The 19,184-nt window shown below is 38.9% G+C and overlaps 1 protein-coding gene across 1 annotated transcript in view; it reads left to right on the top strand.

The window, feature by feature from the left end:
• Positions 1-19,184, top strand: part of LOC140234970 (alpha-1,3-mannosyl-glycoprotein 4-beta-N-acetylglucosaminyltransferase B-like) — a 124,469-nt gene that overhangs the window by 92,638 nt on the left and 12,647 nt on the right. Inside the window, exon 9 of the mRNA XM_072315008.1 lies at positions 12,136-12,266. Within this exon, the coding sequence (XP_072171109.1) occupies positions 12,136-12,266 (131 nt within the window). The remainder of the gene's footprint in view (positions 1-12,135; positions 12,267-19,184) is intronic.

Raw genomic sequence — 19,184 nt, 5'->3', positions numbered from 1 at the left:
AGAAACTCTTCAGATTCACAAAAGAGACCTCATGCAGGTTGTCAGGATGACTCATGGTCATTAACTTTGGTTACTGGATAAGCCATATATTTTGGGAGCCTAATTGTTCACAATTCGGGCCTTCTTGACAATTTCACATGTGGTGATGTATGTATATTGTATATACAATGACACCCCCCCCCCCCCAAATTAAAACAAAAACAAAAACAAAAACAAACTAGAGATTGTAATTTGTCATCACTGACAAATTAAGGTGATCCGATTTTTTTTAATCAATGATTCGAGTCCTGATACTGCAAAGTCTCAGCTACAACATATTAAAATCTGAGAGAAATTCACCGAAGCATAAGTAAGATAGTGCTCGATAAAGAGAGTCATGTCAATTTTCACATCTAAAAAATTCCCTCCCATAGAGATAACACGTCATAGCGAAGATAGAAAAAGAAGTACATATGACCTTTGACCCCACTTTGCACAGACAAGATGGCATCTGAGCAAAAAGTGGTTATTTTGTGAAATGATCCCTGTAACATGGTCTTTACGTGTGCAAAATATGGGAAAGATAGGACATGCATTCACCAAGATACAGGATGAAACATGTATGACCTTTGACCCTAATTTACATACCCAAGATGGCGTCTGATCAAGTAGTTGTTATTTTATGAAATAATGTTCGTGACATGAACTAAACATGTGCAAAATATGGTGGTGATAGGGTGTGTTTTTCTTGAGTTATTGCACATAAAGTTGCAAAAAGAAAGAGATATTTCAGTACATCGAAGATAAGCTTTAATTTCAACCAAGTTTTTTCACATGATCCCGACAACGTATGAAAAAGCGAAGGGCACACTTACGATAGCGCTACATCTCAGCTACAACATATTAAAATCTTAGAGAAATTCACCGAAGCATAAGTGAGCTAGTGCTCAATAAAGATAGTCATGTCAATTTTCATTTCCATAAAAATTGCACTCCCATAGAGATTACACGTAAACTGGTCAAATTTGACAAGGTTACCTTCAATCCATTTTTTAGAGGTGATGTCGTCACCTAATCAAAATTGTGTTATTACATTTTTGAAAGAACATTTCATAAGCTACATCATATTGAAATTTGGGTGAAAATTGGCAAAGGATAAGTGAGATACGCTCGAGTAAACATGAAATTTGATGACGTCATTTTGAAAATTTACTTTTTTTACTTTATTAAGAAATTTGATATCTTTTAATCATTTTGTCAGCATAGCCAGCCTATGAAATGACATGTACTACTCATCAGCTTTCAAAATATGTAAAGAAAATGGGGGGTCACCGTCCATCCTGACGAGTAAAATCCGATTTAAAATTGGCGGTTTTTTGGCATAGTTGCACTGTGTATCCCCATTGACGCACGTGCGGAATTTTGAATTTGACGGGCCCGTATGACGTCATATCGAATCGGATCGACTTGAAACTTGGTAGAAATATTCCTTGACATTTCCGACATCCGATCCGCATGAAAAAATTGAAAACTTCTATTTCATATTAGCTGTGCGTGCGAATATGTGCGCGCGCGTACGCGTCCGTCTAATTTTTTCAATTTTTAAAAAAATGCTCGAAATGGTCTGAAACGTGTGCAAAAACAATTTGAGCTCGATTGGAGCATACAAATATTTCAACGCGCGTTTTGAAATGAAAAAGAATTTTGAGAATATGAGTAGAATCCGCTTGACTTGAAATATATGTGACGTAAATTTCATAGAAATATTCTATTCCATTAATGAGATATGCATGGAAATGTGTTTTCATATAATGACGTCATAGTGACGTCACGGTCGACTGATCACTATGATTTTACTTGCACTGTCGTCTCTGCGACATGATACATATATGGTATAAGTTTGATATTGATAGGCAATGCACTTTCTGAGCTAACCTCTGCACAACTTTTGTCCAGAAATAAAGAAAGAAAGAAAGAATCCGTACAGATACAATAGGTGATCCGAGAGGATTCTCGGATCACCTAAAGAAAATCATGAATGTCACTCTTTCTTTGCCATTTGCAATTTTTCTACAGTAGCTCATCATCCCAACAAGATCCCTTTCAATTGAAAATTTTGTGTTGATTTTTTCCTGTGAATGTTTCAATGTCTGAACGTGAGCAAAACTGGCAGAAAGAAGGGCAGATAATTTTCGTCAACTGTCATCCTGAGCGATTAATTTAGCTATGGTCATACTGCTTGCAAGGAATCAAGGCTAAAAGTATCCTCGCGCTGAATCGCTGCTTGGTTGTCAGAGGTTGTTTTGTTCTCGTTATGCTAAGCTGTTAACCTGAATGGCCGATATAATTACCAATCTGCTAATTGAACGTCAACTCTGCGTGGAACGTTGAAATTGATTTTGTGGCACTTTCTTAATTGCCCCCTCGTATTAAGTGTCATATAAACAGTGCGGGAGGAAATGAGTGCTCGCTGTTCCACATGTGTTTTGCTTTTTGTGACAGTGCCTACATGTCACACTTTAAAGGCAAGAATCAGTAGCCTTAACAAAATATCGTGTTTGATCCACGGTCCCATGGAAATCTGTTCAGTTGCTCTGCAGTAAAGTTAGGTTTTAGTTATACCATCTCGACAGCACAGTCAAAGTTTTTTTTGCTCATTTTGAGTTCTTGTGTAATGTTCTTTTCTGCCGTTATTGCGAATTTGGGTCGTCGATGTTTTTTTTATCCCCCCTTGTCAGCCTCATGTAAGAGAGGATCGATAATTCTGTCAAATTTGACTGGAGACGGCGGCCCGCACCCGTCCCCCACGTCGCCAGAGATGGGTATTGATGATGAATTCCAATATTGTGAGATAATCGAGGGGAGGTGAATCCAATGATCACCCCTGATTAGATTAGCGTTGCCCTACCAGCTGCTGCTGAGCCCACTCCACTCTCATGGCGGTCTTGTCTGCCCCGCCCCCATGGCAACAGAAATAGTTGTCGTGTCGCTAGGGTGTGATCATCGGAGCCGCGAGCAGATGATATGTAGCAGATCTAGGCCGCGCATGGTTTCGCCATCATCTGCCTTGAGTGGGCGCCTGTGCTATGTGTTCTGTCTGCGAAGTTCGTTGGTGGAAGCTTTCGTTTTTCCAATGAAGGAGTTCTTGGGGGTTGAAATAATCTTTTTAAGAGCCTTTCAAGTTTGGTTACCATGTTTCAGGCTTTTCGTGCAACAGGACTTTGGTTAACCCTCTTGCAACCATGATCCTAATATCCTACTACCATTCTTTGTGATTGTGTTCCGGATGGGGCTGAAAGAGTTGAACATGTGCCTGTTTGCATTCATCAGTGTATGAGTCGGTGTGTCTGACTTTCAAGTGTGTGTCTGTCCTGTTGCATGTGTGCATGTACGTAGGCCTACAATATATGTGTATGCGACACAGTGGGTGCTCATGTTTGTGCATGTTTCATTTTTGTTTGTTTGTTTGTTTTTTCTCTGTGTCACAAATGTCTTCTTGTGTGTTTATTGTACCTCTGCCAGGTGGTGAAACCTGTGGCTGGTGGAGGTTATGTTTTCAGTCCCTTTGTTTGTCTGCTTGTCTGTCTGTGTACAAGATACAGAACAGGAACAACAGAAATTTGCTGTCCTTTTATTCACACTGTTGTATATAACACGAGAGCTCCACACATTGAGTTTGCAAGTCATTATCCAACATAATTCGTGTGTCCTCGTCGCTCATCCTTGGGGAGCCGAGGTGGAAATATGAGAATAGATTAGCTGTGATCGCATTGCATGTTTGCTCACCCTGAACAACACAGCCTGGGGAAAAATCCACAAGTTAGTCCCACTAAAGAACAGGTGTGTTGATATTTGTGAAGGGGGTAAAATCATTGTGTATCCATCACAGGAGAAAAGAAATATGGAAATAACAATATGAGAGGGAATATGGGAATATTTTTCGGCATGTGTCTTCTTTGTAATAGTATATGTCAATGGATCTCCTGTGAGTAAGCTCTGCTTTGATATGCCATTGGTTATCTCAAAACTCAAAACTCAAAACTCACATTTTTCACCGGACATTCAATTGTTAACTGTCTTGGAGGAGTGTGCACCTTGGAATGTTTCTACAACAGATATATGGCGCTCTACAAATGCTGTGGATCATCATCATCATCATCATCATCATCATCTCGGTAGGGGCACAGCTCCGATTCATAGGAAATTGAAGGCAGTGCCACACAGCACATTACCAATGAGAGCACTGATTATGATTGGGATCTTGCCATCCTATTGTGCATTCACTGTTTATCATTTGAGTCGGTGCCAAACTGGCGTGCTAATTTGGAAACGCATCATTTTCGCTCCAGGTGTTCATGCATGGCAAATCAAGATTGCGGCCACGTACAATGTGTATGAATGAAATTTGCACAGGACTTCCCACTGAGGAAGCACCTGCTATCTATGCTCCCAAAATCAAAACAATATTCAGACTAAATTTTGTTGAGATGTCAAATTCTTGCTCCTTTGAATAATTTTGTGTATGATTGCAACCATGTTTGTATTTCACACGAATTTGGGCTCTGCACGTGTATGTGGCAAATTAAGGCAATAAAAACTAACTTGATCAAATGTTACCTTGATTCTAGCAGTGTAGCACGCTGCCTTGAATTTACCCAGTTAGGCACATGTAAACTCTCGGCAGAATGTTATCATGATGCAATTACAATGACTGCTATGTCTAGTGATGTGTCTGTGTGTGGTATCGTGCTCAAAATACCAAGACAAATTGAGTCACAATCAGTAAGATACTGGACATTGTAGCCGACGTTAAGTGGTTGATCGTCCAGTTTCTCTTAGAAGTCCTCCAGAACAGAACAGGCAGAGAGGAACGAGAGATTTGATGTCCAGTTTCTCAGGGCAGATGGAAATTAAAGTCGGTATCACTTTCTTCCACATGAGTTCGGATTCTGGGCATGATTTTTTTTTCGGGCGTTGGTATCTACGAGTTGTCAAGAGATTTATCAGCAATCCAATCCCAGACACGGGACGGTTGATCTGCCGAGCATGTGGTTGCGGCAGACACGGCGCGTTGGACGGGAGATGGTATGTCATTTTGTCCGACAGCTGATGTCCGCTTTTCATCGAGAGAAGTATGAACACTGCAATATCTGTGTTGTCGGGCCGGCGTGAGGCGTAATGAAATCGCCAGATTGGAGCGGCGGGCTCGTTATTCGTTAATTCAGTGGGTGGCTAAGCATGCGAAGGGGCTCACGCAAACTCCCCGTGGGGAGTCCATAACGAGGGTTCTCGGCGCCACTTCAGCGGAGCCTGGGAGGCTAATAATCACAGTACTGACGTCCAAACTAGTGCGCCGACCGTAACATCTTACGCAAACTGATATACATTTCAATCATCACAACCGATCGAGTACAGCTCCCTCTCACATCAGTTTGGGAAGTCCTTACACATTTGATATCAATGCTTGATGACAATTAAGCCTCAAATTAATCAAGTCTCATTTCAAACATTCTGGCTTGTGTCATTGTCCGATAAGTTTGTCTTCTCAATTTACATACTGTATGAAAAAGCTGAAGGACTTGAGAAGGAAATTAACGTCTTAAAGTTTACCATGCATTATGATATTTGGAGATACCTCTAGCGAGGGAACAGTATTGATTTGATGAGAAACATTTTTGTATAGCCCAGTTGAGTCTTAGGCAGGACCAGATTGACTTTCGTAATGACAAGAGAACACAGTACTGATATCTCAGAACTACATGTATAAAAGTTTGTGTATCCCTTTTGCAACCCAAGGTGGTGTATTGTAGAGGTAGGCATATTTCAGACCTTTCCTAAAGATGATAAAACTAAAACTTCTTCATGTTAGAGTAGGAAGTGATGCTATAGATTTATATGTGTGATTTTTATTTGAACAGCGAAAAAAATTCCAACTGTTATTCTCGGTGCAAAAGGGAAGCATATTCTTGGGTAACATATTCTGGGGTTTTCCTTTTTTTTTTTTCTTTTTTTTTTTTAGCTATGAGGTGCATTGCTGTAAGAGTTCATGTATAATGTTGGGAGACATTCTTCTTCAGCCATGCAGAATGTTGTGATGTTTGCCAAAGGGTTATATGACCTTTAATGGCAGGCACACTAAAGAAAACCCCAAATCATACATGCAGACAATTTCACACAAAAGCCCTCACTATCATCGTTGTGCCTATGCTTTTGATTGTTCGTTAGTGGCACAAAATATAAGTTACTTTGCTTGTTGATTATAGTATCTTCCGGTCACTTGTGGAAGACTGAACCAGATCAGAATTCAGTCCTTGCATTGTCATTTTTTTTATATGTTTTTAAGAAGCCAACTAACTATTGCTTCATGACAATATATGATCCCCAAACATATCTGCATCTAGGGCATTAACCAGGCGAGATATACCTTGTTTCGATCTCTTTGGATATATTCTAATCAAAATGATTAAACTCTGTAATTTCATATGAGCCCATCGGCCACCAAAATGTATTAAAGAGGAGATTAAAAAGAAAACAGTTAGTGGAGATATGAGATGGTTGCTGTAGAACATTCATTGGCCCAAAATAATCTGGATTGACAGACCCTATGGCCTGTGTTCCACCTCAGAAACACTTAATTTCTTGTCATGGCATGATATCACCTGACCAGTATTCACCAATCTCTCCTTGCATATTCAAAAGACATCACAAGTATCTGTGACAGGAGAGAGAAATATTCAGGACATGCATTTCATTTTTTTTTTTTTTTTTTTTTTTTTTAGCCATTGACCATGTCAATCAAATGAGATTTTGTCCTGAAACACATATCTTCATGCAGGATTCAAAAGGAAGCCACCTCTTAGGTACTTCGTAAGTCACATGTGGTAGAGTAGTGGGTGTTTCAGAGACTGACTATAAAGGACTATGATCAAGCCAGCTTGTAGACTTACCCCCTGTTCAGACGCAAGCCAGTTTATACCAAAACTGGATAAAGAAATGACGTATAAAGAATCATGGTATAGCCGACAGACCGTTCAGACGCTAATCTCGACCATTCTGGAAAACATCGTATACGCGTAGATGTGCAGTTTCCCAGTGTGCATGCTGTTATGGTCAGGTGTGACAGCTGTGGGGTCACCTTTTGTGCACACTCCCATTAAGCCCCGCCCAGTTATACCGTTCTATGGTCGCCATATGTTCAGACGCACAATGGACACGATGGAATGCTGATTCGTTATTGAGTTCTAGTTCGAAACGATGCTCCTCGTCGTATAACTTCATCATATAGCTATACTGTTGTAAATTTTAATGCGTCTGAACACCCTGAACCACTTGACACATTTTTAGACTGGTGTTGCCAGAGAGAGAGAGAGAGAGAGAGTTCATGTCACCTTTATATTCTTCTGCCCAAGGGGTGAAAAACCTCTCTCTGTCACTTCCAAAAACTGTTCAGCCATGTTGCTTGAACACTTTATTCCCAGTATATTTCAGGGGTGCCAGTTTTCAGGTAAAAGCCTCAATACAGGCCCTGGTATAGTAGTATCAAAGTTCAGGCCCTTTTATGAACGAAGTAGCTTCATGTAGATGTGTATATCAGGAGGATGTTTCATAAGGAATTCAAGTCAATCTTAAAGTCAAGATCAACTTAAGATCATGGCATGCAGTGTGTGTCTTCAGTGGTATTCTTTTAAACTTCTTAATTAAAATGAAAAAATTTGGAGACTTTGTCATGAAGCCATTGAAATACAAGATAGAATTGGTGATAAAGGAATTTTTTCTGTAAAAATGGATAAAACCTTGAAGTGGATTTTGAAAGGCTGCAGTATATGATCAAATTTAACAGGAAAATCAGTGGCATACCATAATTTTAAGTCGATTTTAAGTCGACTTAGCTTCTTTGTGAAACACCCCAGGCCCTCTCTGGCATCCTAATGAAAGTGGAGTGTAGCACTTGCAAAAGAAAGAATTCCTTTTATCTCAGATCATCTCTGGTGAATAATTCATGATAGTATTTCAATTTGTTAAAGGGGAAGGCTAGTAACTGATCAGTGGGAATCAGTGGAAATGCTGGGAGATGATATCGGCAATCCTTATGGGATTCATTCAAGAGTTCATTGTATATCTATTGTTGTGTGAAAATGATTTGCTTCAGAACAGTCTCATATTCAAGTAATGTGCAGATTAATGCTCCGTCACTGACCAGGGACGCTAACCTGGAAGCATTAAACTGCACATTACTTGAATATGAGACCATTCTGAAGCAAATCATTTTCACACAACAATAGATATACAATGAACTCTTGAATGAATCCCATAAGGATTGCCACAATCATCTCCCAGCATTTCCACTGATTCCCACTGATCAGTTACTAGCCTTCCCCTTTAAGTTTTTTCCATCCTTTTTTCCATCCTTTTTCCCTTAGCGAAGCTAATGCTGATTCGTATCTGTATCGTAAAACACAAGAGACTACCAAGTTCATACAAATTCATCAGTCATATCTGCATTCTACTGAACCAGCCTGTCATCTTATAATCTCCAGTAAGAGATTTTATGAATGATGATTATGTATTTTGCCAAGCATTAGGACTTTGTTTCATCCCAGTCTCGGACACCCTCACAAACAATTGCTTTGATATAGATTGTCTTCTTAAAGCTTGAAGGTACATGTATAATAGGGGGAGCAGCAGCTGTTGGGGAAAATCCCTTTCTTAGCATAATCCCTTTATCAGGATAATCCCTTTACCACTTCTTATATTGCTCTAAAAAAAAAAAACATAAGACACAGAAGACAGGCATAATCTCAAAAGAGAGATTATTGTAAATGACTAATTCTTCAGAATCTTCAATAGAATTGGCCCACAGGCAGTAGTTCTGTCCTTTTAGCTATAATAACAAGGATAATATACTTAGGATGTATTTTTTGAAAGTGACAGGTACATGCAGATTCCATGACAAGTACAAGCTAGAAGAGAAAAGAAAAGGAAAGAAAAAAAGTTCGGAATTACCATGCCACTAGCTACACGTGTATTTTCACACCTAGTATATATGTCATTATTCTCAGCTCATCTCATAATTATTCGCTCCGTCTATCTTCACACTAAGCAAAATGTGGAAGTAGTACTGCTCCTTGCATTTTCTGCCATTAAGCCTGTTTGCAGTTCCACTTTGCGCATGAGCAGAAAAAGGTCATACGTGCGACTACCAACAGCATGTTGGTTTTTAAAAATATATTGGGATAGGCATCAGTGATATAATGATTATTCATGTAATCCTTATGTTACTTGCCAGCACATCCACCTGACAGCAAGAGTGGTATGTGCTCATAACCTAACTCCGAACTGGCTAATGAAATTTTCTGTGGCATGCCAGCACAATGATCTAGTTAATCAGATTTTTATTTTTTTATTTTTTTTTTTTTACAAAGTCTTTATATACTTTTATCATTCATCTACTGTTGTGTTCAACAACTGAGGAATTCTATGTAAACAATGTCTTGGCCAGTACGGCGAGTTAGAGGTTCCTGTGGGACCCTGCAAAGGATGACTTACGGACATTCAAACCGCTGCGACTGCTTAGTTACTTTCTCGTATGTCGATGAAATTTTTATGAATGCATTGCTTTAATTTTACACATTTCATTCATGGCTGCATCTTCTGTGGAGCCACTTCAGGGAATAATTTTCCAACTCAAATTTGTTTAGCAATTTCAGCTGATGAAAAATATTTTACATGGTATGCTGTATATTTCTACGGAAGAAAACTGCTACACAAAAGTTAGTTTGTGTAGCAGTGGTTTAAAAATGCATAGCAAATTGCGATGCGATACCAGGAAAATTATTCCGTGCACTTTCTGTTTAGCTCGCTTAGTGCCAACAGTGACTTGTTTGAATGCAATCCCAGTGGCATCTTGACATTATAGTGTTTTCTGGGTTAAAGATGCTGTTAAAACTGCCATTTACAGAGATGTCAACTGTAGCTATTTGCTGTATCTATTTGGTACATTCCCCCCCCCCCCCATGATACTGCAGGTTCCATGGAAAATACTGTTTTTCCGCAATTGTAATACTACATATGTCTGTCGCTGGAAAGGTGTAAAAGGTTGTTTTTCCAGTAAGATATGCCTTTTCAATAAGTCCTCAGAATAGTGCAGTGCTGTTTACAAAGTTGGCATCCCTGCATTAACTTTAACCCGTTCAGGACGGTTTGATTTTGCTACAACACGCATTTCCCATAGATGCCTGCCCGAGTATTCTCGGGACTCGTCCTCGATGGGTTAAAGTCATAGTCCAGATTTAATTAGTAAAAGCATATTAAAACAATTTTGTTGCCCACTTCAGTGGTGCAAAAACTGGTGAATTTCTTGGTTGTCTTTCATTATGTGCTTGTTATCTTATCTTTGTCTTTTCTTGGTATTGTTTATATAACTTGTCAAGCTCTGCTTGCAAATTCTCCGTAGGAATTATGAAGTGTGGAAACTTGGGTCCACTTTTAGAGCTGGTACAAAAAAACCCACAAAAAAACAAGTAAAAAAAATTAAGGCACACATTGTTCAAGGCATATGAAGTAATATGTTGTGGTGGCAAGTACTCTAGAAAATCAATAATTTTGTGTGCTTTCTCTCGAGTAAGATGCAAACTCAATGGTTTGGTTTACTTTCTACACATGTGGCACAGCATCAAACAAAGCCAGATGAATACACAAAATACCATTATAGATTCATGCAGCATTAATGATTTGTATAGCCCTCTCGTATGTCATTATCGATTAGGGCCAGCCATTTCTTCAAGCCATGCTTAATATGGCGACCATCTGCTCTTTTGAGCTGTTATACAATGTAGAGATTCTATATTTTTCCATGATGCAAGATCAGCTCAAGTCTGTTCATGTATATTTTTGTTTAGTTATGGTTTGTCATTTCTGAACTTCAATACATTTATTGCTCATGCTGTAAATGAGCTTTATGTCAATATTTTGTTGTAAAATATAGATTAATGTTTACAGAAAGAGCAGAAATTTTAGTACTTCCTGAAGTAAGGAATCAAAACAAACCAATTTTTTTTTTTTTTAAAGGACCCCCAAAAAGACAAAGGCAAACAGATAAGTTCTTGAACATGTATTGTTATGTTCAAGCATAATCCAGATGTCTGCAGTGGAATATTTTTTATCGATGTGAACTCTCCCTTTATTCCAGCTGAATGATCTTGGTTTTTATTGCATATGAAAAGTGTTCACATGCCCGTGAGAATTAATGCAAAATGATGAAATATAAAATATGAATTACAGTCTGCATCATCTTTATGGAGTTAAGAGTGTATTTTAAATCATATTTTATGTGATACCTTTCAAAACTGATAGTTTGTGCAGTCAGACATCCGAAGGAATTTAACCTATCCAGTCCTGGGGATTTTGCTGCAAAAATAATAGTTTTTTTATAATCTACTTCACTGCATGTCTTTGATTACCTGAAATTGCCATTCATGAAATCAAAAGAATTTGTAATGATGTCAATGATGAGAGAGGTACTGGGACATTATCATTCTAAATTATGTTACAAAGCTAGGAATTAGTTTCTAATTGAGCAATTTAAAAGTATTGGCACTTCTGCAACCCAAACAAACAATTATATATTGTTTGTTTGTATGTTTTATTTCCATGTGAGAAGATGGCGGGATAGCCCATATTCAACTGCAATAGCTGGTCTTCCATGGGATCCAGTTGAAGGTTAGGCGGGTCCACTTCTCTGGGTCAAACATCATGCTCTTTGTGAGCATGGACCTACATCTAGGTCCATGTTGCGAGGAATGAATGAAGTGGGATCTTTTATGTGCATGAGTTGTGACTCTTATCACAAACGGGACCTCCATTCTATGTCCTATGTGAGGGACAGAGTGTTTTGCCTCTTACTTAAAAGGGGACAGTATGATTACACACGACATTGCTCAGTGGGACTTGGGAATCGAACCCAGGTCCTTTGAATCATGAGGCAGACGAGGTACCAACTGAGCTAACTCACTGCCCTATACATGTATCTCATCCCATATCATCTACAAAGGGCTCACACACTAAAGATGTTACTGTAACCTTTGAAGCATATCATTGTCGTCATTAATCATAACAATATCACAATTTTGTTCTGATTGTCTCCCCTGTCTTCCGCAGGTAAACTCTTCAAGTCATCCGACCTCAACCTGGTGGTGGAATTTTTCCTCATGTTCCACATGGAGAAACCCATCGACTGGCTCCTCGATCACATCCTCTACGTCAAGGTCTGCAACCCGGAGAAAGACCCAGTGAGTACTGTCTCAGCCCACACAGATGGCTTGAAATCATAGTGATGATGATGATGATGATGGTGATGACGATGGTGATGGTGATGATGACGACGATGATGGTTATGACGACGACGATGATGATGATGATGTTGATGATGATGATGATGTTGATGGTGATGTTGATGACGACGATGATGATGATGATGATGTTGATGATGATGATGATGGTTGTGGTAGTGATGATGATGCTAGTGGTGATGTAAATAGTATCCTGATGGTAGTGATTTAACAATGATTATCCTGGTGATGTAAACAATAGCAATGGTGAAAATGGATGAGAGTATGAGGAATGGGAGGATGATCGTATAGAAGAGGAAGTAAAGAAGAAGGAAGAAGGAGAGAAAGAAGAATAGGAGGAAGATGATAATAGAGGAAAGGATGACATTATGATGAAGACAGTCATGGTGATGATGATGATGACAGCAGTGGTGATAATTGTTAAGGATATGGTGACTTTGTAGTGCTTATCAATGCACAACATGTTTGATCACATGACACTGTGTGGGCCTATCACTGAACGTGACTTGAATAATGAAGGATGTGATGAGCATTAATGTGCACAAATTTCATCCCTCGGAGGGTGTCCTGTCCTAGGTATGCTTTAACACCTCCAGTGCCTGGGGTAACATGTTCATATACAATGTCAGTGGGATTTTAGGAAGCTGGGATTTTAGGAAGCTGGTCTGAAGAGGGTTAGGTTTAATTCTTCCGTGGGATACATGTACTTCCATACCCTACACAATACACACTTACAGTAGACTTTACACTCATTGGAAGATATGCAATTCAGCCACTTGTCTCCCCTCCGAAGGAAGGAATGTCCGATAAAATGCTAAGTGCCAGCCTCAGTCCGGAGCTGCTACATTTTGCAGCCATGCTGCTCAAATCACACATGGTTCCCATTTGTATGGCACTGCAGGGGTTAAAGGGATGGTACAGTATTGGTGGAGATGAGAATTGGGCTTTAAACTTTTTGCGAGATAGCAAGAAAACACTTATGATATAGTACAGAGCATACCATTTTACGAGGAATTCAAAGTTTATTTGATGAAAATCGGGTTTGGAGTGACTGAAACATCCAAAAACAAAGTAAAACAAAATTATCAAAATAATATGTGGGTCCTACACTTTATTAGAATCGCTCTGTTTTAGATATCTCAGCCATTTCAAAACCAATTTTCATCAACTAAACGTTGAATTCCTCATGGAATTACATGCTCTTTCATATTTCATAAACGATTTCTCATTATCTCACCAAAAAATGTTAGAAACCTAAAATTAGGTCTCAACCAAAACTATACGATCCCTTTAAAGGAAAGAAAAATGAGAGATATACATTTCATTGTGACACTTTTGCCGTGTATATATGAGAACTAATGCCATGGGTCATTTTCATGGCCATTTTGCAAAGTGTTTGCAGTCATCGATTGACCAACCATGCCAAGCCAAGGGGGCGGAGGCAAGTCAATATTGACACAAGAAATACTTACTCAAATGGTGTGTGATGTTATATAGGGCAATATTTGCCAACATCTTGGTAGGTCTATTCTAATTCTTTGCAGAATCAGGAATTTGGCCTGCTACCAGAAATACAGCAGCAGGGAATAAAGGTGGAAACCATTTGCATGCTGTTTGCAAAGATCCGTTGGAAAATGAAGAAAGATGTGCACGATATGAGTTGCTGCTTTGTCATTTATTTTTGGTCTCCAGTGGAAAAAAAGAAGATAGGATCCTTTCATTGTGAAAGGGATTAGTCAGAAAATGATTGAGAAAAACAAAGCTGAATGACCCACACATCCCTGCTCTGAAATTTGGTAATTGATTACGAAGCATTCTTGTCATTAAAAAAAAAGGAAGAAACAGGAAAGGTTTGTAGCTAATAATGCCACATATTTAGGCAAATCAGTCAATTTACTATTCAGAGGTATCCAACTAAACTGAAGGAAACACGCTGGCCTCAGTCTGTGCAAGTATAGGTCTTCACAGTGAAATTTGGTGAGCATGTAAATTTTATCGGTCAGACTGTCTCGCTGGATAGCAATGACCTGACCACAAACGAGTGACCACTGCAAGATAGTTTTCTTGGTCAAATGAGGCAAGGTTTGGCAATGTGGAAAAAAGAATTGTAATTGGCAGGAATGATACAAAAATGACTGAATTTGAATCGTGTTTAGTTTTACATGGCCCGCAAAGTTTTAAAAGCACTGAATGCCCATGAGAACCAAGCACAGGAACAGTAGCTCTACGTTCCCACCACAGGACAAGGCATTGGGGATTAAGTACCTTACATAGGGGTACAACCACAAGACTTGAACCTGGAACTGAACCTGCAACCTTATGTTTGAGAGTCTGTGGTCTTGTTTTACTCTACCGTAACAGCTAAATGCCCAGTTTTCAGATTTGATGCAAGCGCAGGTATTTTCCGCTTACATGTGCTGGCAAACAAATCGAAAGTTTATGTGACATTTCTCTGAATTTTTGCCCACTAGGATAGCAGCCCTGATTTCCGAAAGATCATCTGTCTTGGACATATGCCTTTTGCTTTAAACATTGAATTTTTGATATCATTGTCAATTAGATTGCAGTCATTTTACTTGTAAAGAAAGTAACTGTTAATATATTGAGACAAGTAAACAAGATTTGAAGCTTTCAGAGGATTATGACTATAAACACAAACTGTAGAAACTTTAAACACTTTTGCTGTTGCCAATTTGCAGACAGTCTGAACTGAGACAGTGTGAAGCCTCTTCTGCTCAAAGAAATTTATCAGGTTCTACTTTCAGTCTCTATTTTAAAGCCATTTTTATCACTCTCGAGTGCTCAGAGACACTTGAAACCTGTAGTTTCTGCGAGGTTTAATATGCCACATGAAACATTGATTAATCTGTCTGGAAATCCTGCACATTTTGCTTATCTGGCTTTGCCATTTATTATCTCTGTATTATATCCCCTTTTCACTGTCTTTCATCATTTATTCTCACATTCTTTTATTTTTTTCTTCTTTTTGCAGGCTTTCATTATTCATTATATCCAAATCTGATATTCCTGCATAGTGGTAGGGGCTATACGTGTCGCTGTAATACTCTATCAGTGTCATACGCCGATATTAAGATGCACACCCATGTCCTTCGCCCAAGAAATTAGCCTGTTGTCGCCAATGTCATCATATTAGCAGCCTTCCTCCGCAATCACCCGTATACTCCCAGCGGGGTTGTAAAGGGGGAAAGAAAGGAAAGAAGAAAAAAAAAAATCCAATCACAAAATGGCATGATTAAAGAAGGTGACGGAGACAGGGTTAATTAGGCGAAATGGATCTAGCACAAAACCTCAAGGCTGCTAGACGCTGAAAGTACAATGTACATTGAATGTTTGGGCTTAAGGCTTTGAGATACATACACATAATGTATTGCGATACCAGAATTTTTTGTGTGCATCTTAATTTTGCAAAGTTCTCGAGAGCCACGATTCGCAAAATCAAAATGCATTAGAGAGTTCTTGTCTACACCATTTGCATTGAATGCCGGTGGCAATCCGCTAAATTTCAATCATGCCACAAAGAATGCCATCGCCTCCATTTCGCAAAAAATTTCACGCCGCAAAGGTTTCTTACTTTACAGTATACGTTTTACATAACATATATATGATTCGAGTAGATAAAAGATAGAAAGAAGGATAATTGTAGTTCACCAAGACAAAATGGTTTCTATCTTCTTGATGTACATGTATTAAATAGACAGATAGATTAATTCATAAATGGATAGACTATTAGATAGATATGAAAATGTTTACATGTTGATATAGATATGCTTCATATCAGCATTTTCATATGGCAATATTATTTGTAAATGTGGCTCATACAAGTGAGCACTGTGGTGAGTGATGTGACATTTTGATCTGATGAAATGTAATCTGTTTCAATCAGTTAAGTGGCATTGTAGCGAGCGTGACAAATCTGTGATTTTGTTTGTCACTTTTGGCTGAGCTACCTGCGTGCTGCGTAGAACCTTGACTTTTACATTTTGGATCAGGTGTAGGCAGAACAGTGAAGGGGGAATTAAGCGGGGATTACGTATCAATGTTTCCAGAAGATGAGGACGGCCCACTACACATCATTGCACATACCATCGTTATCTGTTTTCAAGTATTGGCAACCAAGTTCAAAATATTCCTATATTTGAAGTTTAGTTTTAAAGAAATAAAAAAAAAAAATAACCCACCAAAACCCAAACTGCCCTGCCCATTCTATTTAGGATGTTTTAATATGAACCTCATATGCTTCTGATTATTCATTCATGGAAAGATTATGTTTTGCCATTGTGCAAGGTGTGTGATAGCTTTACAAGAAGACATACACATAAATACACAAATATGCACACATGCTTACACATACAGATGCCCATGGGGGTTGGGGAACTTGGTTGCCATAATTTTGACCTTCATTGTACATCATAGGAATCAGTCAAGTAGCTTAATATCAAAGGGTGCTTCCTCATCTAGACCTGATGTGGACATATAATCAGAGCCCCTATATGTGGGTATGGTTAACATATCATGAAGCTTTATGTCTACACAACCACACAGGCCTTGTGTCCCACACAGACCAGCAAAAACTACCCTAAATTGTATAACTTACCCAATAGCACAAGTTAAATCATAACTTATAGGTAAGAACAAGTTATGGGAACAACTCAGTCCCCCCCCCCCAAAAAAAAAAAAAAAAAAAGAATACACATTGTAGGAAACAAAACAGGAGTAGGTAGGACTAAGTAGTAGGGTGTGATTTCCTTGTTTGTTTGTTGGTGTTTGTTTGTTTTTGGGTTTTGTTTTTTTTTTTGTAGTGGTGAAGCATTTGAGTAAAAAAGTAATTTGATGGCAAGTTTATCCTGGAAAATTGTTCCCTAAAGGGATGGTACAGTATTGGTGGAGATGAGAATTTGGCTTTTAACTTTTTGTGAGATACCAAGAAAACACTTATGATATTGTACAGAGCATACCATTTTAAGAGGAATTCAAAGTTTATTTGATGAAAATTGGGTTTGGAATGACCGAAACATCCAAAAACAAAGTAAAACAAAGCGATTGTACTAAATTGTGGGTCCCACACTTGTTAGAATCGCTCTTTTTCGGATATCTTAGCCATTTCAAAACCAATTTTCATCAAATAAATGTTGAATTCCTCATAGAATCACATGCTCTTTCATATGTCATAAGAGGTTTCTCATTATCTCACAAAAGATTTGAGAAACCTGAAACAAGGTCTCAACCAAAACTGTACAATCCCTTTAAATACATGTGTGCATGATCATAACAAATCTAAAGTTGTAGGCTATGATTTCTCTGAGATTGTACTGAGACTGAATCACAAGTTTGTGCATATGATTTTCATCTAAGGATGAAGCTGTAGCAGGTCTGTTTTTTTTTTTTCTTTCCAGTTAGCCAGTTTTTGCAGAACCCTGCACTGCATCTTAAGCATTGCACGTGTTGATCAGAGCACTAATTAACGCCTTGGGAACAGGTGGCTCTACCTCTTGTTGCCAGGGACAACATTCTTATTTTCTCCACCTTGTATAAACCGTCACTATCAGGCATCCGGTGGTAGCGTCTTGAATTTGAGACGTTCTGTGCACAGAAACAGAAGCAGCGAGCGAGCGAGCCATCGATATGCTTGTTTGGCGCGAGGTCGTGGCCTGTCTCTGAACTCGGCACATGAGTCTGATGAGCAAAAGTTATCGCGCTCTTCTCGAATAGTTTTTCCTGCACGTGAATGATCGAAATGTGCAGAGAGTGTGGAGAAGAAAAAGGGGGGAAAAAAAGAGTGATTTCTGTGCAGGCATGGTGTTTCAGGGACCTTGAATTGATTCAATTTTTGATCCTCAAAAATGTCAAAACTCATGCTCCGTTAAATGCCAGAGGTAAATTTCGGCAACGGGATTTGGGGGATGAAGCAGTGTAACTTTCATAAATGATTTCTCAGACCGTAGAGACACAAAGATTGAGTCATTCTCACTCATGTTGACTCTTCATGTAGTTAAGCTGAAATTGAAGCATTTTGGTTCTCCCTTTGAAAAACAAGACAAAACATTGCAGCTTCATTTAGCAGCGTTACGAAACTGTTTTTTGACAGACAACATACTTATGTGAGAGAAATAGCCTACACTCATTAACTGATGTTGAGAGAAATTTTCTTGGCTTGGGAGGGGACTCTCACTCAGAAGTAAGAGGAAGTTTGGAATTAGTGAAAGTTTTCAATTGTTGTTATTTTTTTTTAAATATATATCATGGCCTAAGTTCCTGTCTTCCAATCATCTTATTTCCCAGCATTCAAGCTCTTCGTAAACATTTGCTTGAGGTTTCTTGTTCTTGAGGTCACTCTTTTCGCACCTTGACATGTCAGTCATCGGTGATACATATTAGTCCAGGTCATGTGATACACTTTCTCCGCCAGGTCTGTCTGTCTGTGGCCGGTGGAGCAAAGGACAGACACAAACGGTCTGTGCAGGGATGAAGGCTGTTAAAAGGGAATGGAGAAAGGAAAAATAATCAGTGTTTGGTCATCTCAGAGCATGATATGAGAGCAAAAGACAATTATGTTAGATCAAAGTAATGAAAATGTTTGTTGGTGTTCAGGAATTTATGGGGGTAAGCAGGACAGAAGCATATAGCTTATCAACTGGATAAGAGCAAATTTGAATGAAAGAGGCATATTGATATATTTCATTCAGGGGTGTAATTTCAGGGGCATAAAAGAAGGAGGAGGAGAAGGAGAATGATGATGATGAGGAGGAGGAGGAGGTGGGCAGGGAGATGAGGAAGAGGACGAGAAGGAAGAGGAGGAGGTAGAAGAAGAAGAGGAGGGGGGTAGAAAAGGAGGAGGGG

Source organism: Diadema setosum, chromosome 11 (assembly GCF_964275005.1).
Source record: "Diadema setosum chromosome 11, eeDiaSeto1, whole genome shotgun sequence".
In the NCBI taxonomy this organism is placed as follows: Eukaryota; Metazoa; Echinodermata; class Echinoidea; order Diadematoida; family Diadematidae; genus Diadema; species Diadema setosum.
This window is presented reverse-complemented; position numbering and strand designations above follow the sequence as displayed.